The sequence below is a fragment of the Takifugu flavidus genome, chromosome 4, assembly GCF_003711565.1.
Source record: "Takifugu flavidus isolate HTHZ2018 chromosome 4, ASM371156v2, whole genome shotgun sequence".
NCBI lineage: Eukaryota > Metazoa > Chordata > Actinopteri > Tetraodontiformes > Tetraodontidae > Takifugu > Takifugu flavidus.
The window spans coordinates 14,425,632-14,429,306 of NC_079523.1; the positions used below are offsets into that span (position 1 = coordinate 14,425,632).

The following is a 3,675-nucleotide window of genomic DNA, read 5'->3' on the forward strand; positions in this document are numbered from 1 at the left end:
AGTGAATACAACAAACAAGCCCACTTTAATATATATATGTATATATACATATGTTTAATAGTAGTAACCCATGCGTTCTCCCGTCCTCTTCGGGTTTGTTGGCAGCCAGCCAGTGATCAATGGACGCACCTTAAAATACAAAAAAAACTACATCAGTTCTGAGTATGAGGATTTTTTTGAAAAAATAGCTTATTAAATTATGTTCCTCTTACCTGTTTAGTGAGATTTCTGTGTCTGCATTTCCCTGCAGATCTTCCCTATGTCGGCGCTGTAAGATGTGACTTTCATCTTCACGCAGGACTGCAGAGTCTCGCTGGTGAAGCGGGAGCGGTATTTGGACTTTATAATGTTCATGCTTGAGAAAACTTGCTCGCATAAGTAAGTTGAGCCAAAGATGGATAGGACTCCAAATGCACACCTTTTCATGTTGATATAGGTGTCGGGAATGGCATTCCATGTTGCAAAAATAAGTTTGTCGGGTTGGGGTAGTTTTTCCATATCACTCCATTTGTGCTCTTTAGCGAGAGTAGCCCTCTGACGGACGACTTCTTCAAGATCCGCTGACAGGGATTTAAACTTGTTAAACCGCAAAACTTTATCCGCAATATCGGCCAGTTCAATTTCTAGATCAGGCTTACTTACTCCTGTGAATGCGGATGTGTTCAGCAGGGATGGGTCGCTGTTCAGTGGTGCGACAGGGAAAGAGAGAGTCTGTTTCTCCTTTCTGAACTCACTGAACCTTTTTTCAAATGCAGCTTGCATTGCAGTAATGGCACGGTGGAAATAATCACAATTTATGTGATTGTTTGCTTCTTTGAACTCTCTTAGGGAGGGGAAGTGAGAGAGCGTGCCATTTTGTACATCTCTGGCGAACACTGTCATCTTGCGCTCAAATGCCAAAATCTCCTCCAGCATGTGCAGTGCCGTGCTTCCCTGTCCTTGGAGATTTTTATTCAGCATGTTCAAGTAACTTGTCATGTCCACCATGAAGTAAAACTTTTCCAGCCAAGATGGGTCTTCCAGTTCAGGATACCCAAGGCCTTTATTTCCCAAGAAGGTTTTTACGTGCTCCAGACAGGCAGCGAAGCGTTTCAGCACCTCCCCCCTGGACAGCCACCGGACTCTGTTGTGCAGCAGGAGATCTGAATACATGTTTTCGACTTCTTCTAACAACGAACAAAACTGTCGGTGGCTTAACCCATTCGCAATTATTTTGTTCACTATCTTAATAACAAGGTTCATTACTTCCACACATTCAGGGGGAAATGTTTGTGCGCAAAGTGCTTCTTGGTGGATAATGCAGTGAAACGTCATCAGATCTCGGCCCAGTGACTTTTGAAGTAAATTCACAAAGCCCTTCTGTGCTCCTCTCATACTTGGCGCCCCGTCAGTAGATACCGACACTAGGTGAGTGGTGTTTATCCCTTTATCTTTTAGACAACTCACAACAGCATCACAAATGTCCTGCCCCCGAGTTTGGCCCTTAAGCGGTATGAGTTCAATCAGTTCTTCCTGCGGCCCATTAGCATTGGCGTACCTGCATAACAGTGCTATCTGCTCAATATCGTTTACATCACTTGACTCATCACAGGCAATTGAAAATGCTTGAGCTGAATTAATATCATCAATTTGCTTACTACTGATATTTGCTGCCATTTTAATGGTCCTGTCCTTAACAGTCTTTGCAGAGAGAGGCATGTCTTTAATTTTCTGAACAATTTCATTTTTGTTTTTAAAATCGGAGAATAGATGCTCTGATATTTGAATAAACGTTTCTTTTATGTATTCTCCGTCTGTGAACGGCTTACCCCTCTTCACGATCTCCTGAGCTGCCAAAAAACTAGCAGCTGTAGTTGACTGTGGAGAGCTGATCCATTTTTTGAAAGATAGTTTTCTCTCTTCAGCTTGTCGTTGCAATTCCGAAATTGCTCTCTGGCGCTCATCTTCGGTTGGGTATTTTTCAGCAAATGCTAAATGCTTGCTTTGAAAATGTCTTTCAACGTTACTTTTTTTGTTGTTTGATAGTTTCTCGCCACATATCAAGCACACAGGTAAGCCAGCGTCATTGGCGGTGAATGCAAAAGCAGATGTCCACGCTGCATTAAACTCTCTATTTTCTTCCGAATTTTTTCTTTTTTGGACTCTTTTCATGCTTACAGTGGTAGGGGTTCCCACCGTGGTACCACCAGCAAGTGAAGGCGACGGCTGCTGACGTTGATGTGACATATATTTAAAGTGACAAATTATAAAAAAATAATTAAAAAACTTTATTTAGATGGTATCAACTAAAACCCTAGGGGAACTGTGCAACAAAATGAACACATAATGACCATAATAAAAGAAAAAAAGAAAAAAAAACATTCCATGTTTTTTGTCATGGCCATCGGGAGCCACTATAAGGAGGCTGAAGAGCCACATGCGGCTCCAGAGCCGCAGGTTGCCTACCCCTGGTCTAGTGCATAGTGAGGCTAATGAGGTGAGCCTGTTCCTTGTACTACAAAAATGTCTCCTTGATGTAGTTCTGATTCTCTTTTCACAACCAATCGACCCTCAGGCGTGGTGGTCAATGACAGGCCTAATGCAATGAACCCGTCTCTGCCCAGAAGATTTACTGGGCATTCTGCCAGGAGAAGTACTGTTAACTGGCAAGATTTCCCTTCAGGATCTCTTAAACAAACAGGCTCAGATTCATGCACAAAGTTTAGTTTGCCGTCTGCTGCTCTCACCACAACCTTTGTACTTCCTGCTTTAGAATTTGGGAAAGACTCTCTACAAGTAGTTCTACATGCACCTGTGTCACACAGAAACTTCATCGGTTCCATTTCCATTAACCCAGACTTCTGGCTTATCACTACTTGCATAAAGAATGTCCTGTAAATTCAAGAGGACTTCATCCTCGGGCACACTTACTGAGTTGTCACTAGAATGGTCAAGGTCTGTCCCCTCATGGAGCATTGCCAGTCATGCTGTGCTGCCTTTGGTTTTACTGTCTGGGCAGTCACGGCTGAAATGTCCATCCTTTCCACAAGACCAACAACTCGTATCATTGAAATTTCTATCTCCTCTGTGCTGTCTACCTCCACCACCTCTACCTCTCCGACCTCTAAAACCTCCACGACCTCTGCCACCTTGGTAGAAGATTTCCGCTTCACAATCTTGATAAAAAGCATTTAATATAATCATCATAATAATCATCCAGTGTGCATGTGGACATGTTAATGTTATGCCGCTCTACCCATCCACGAATAGGCTCTCTGGAGCCTGCATGAAGGGCATTTTTCAACTGCTGTCTATATGCACCTGCATCTGTGTATCATCATGCAGTCCGCTGTTTGCTCTGAAAACTTTAGTCATTCTGGCCTGATACTCTTCCAAAAGCTCATCCTCTCTTTGTTTAACACGGTTCATTTCCACATAATTTGCTCTCTTAGCGAAACGATTTCGAGTTCTTAATACAAGAGCATTGACTCTGTTTGTCAATTCACCATCATCATGTTTTAGCAGCTCATTATTTTGTTTTGGATTCCAGTCTCCTCTTACATGAGTCCAGTTAGAACCCAGAGCTGTCATCCAGATCTGTTGAACCTCTGCACCATTAAGGTGATAGGCTCGTCTCACATTTTCCATACCTTCTATAAAGAGTTCTATGTCTTCCTTATGGGAAGGCACACCTTC

General features: G+C 42.8%; 1 protein-coding gene across 1 annotated transcript; it reads right to left on the minus strand.

The window, feature by feature from the left end:
• LOC130523985 (protein FAM200C-like) lies at window positions 1-1,152 on the minus strand. The gene is made up of 2 exons (XM_057029646.1): window positions 643-1,152; window positions 1-560 (listed from the first exon to the last, which is right to left on the minus strand). Exons 1-2 carry the CDS (start codon window positions 1,150-1,152, stop codon window positions 423-425), a joined length of 648 nt encoding a protein of 215 aa, XP_056885626.1. The 3' UTR covers window positions 1-422.
• Window positions 1,153-3,675: the final 2,523 nt, after the last annotated feature.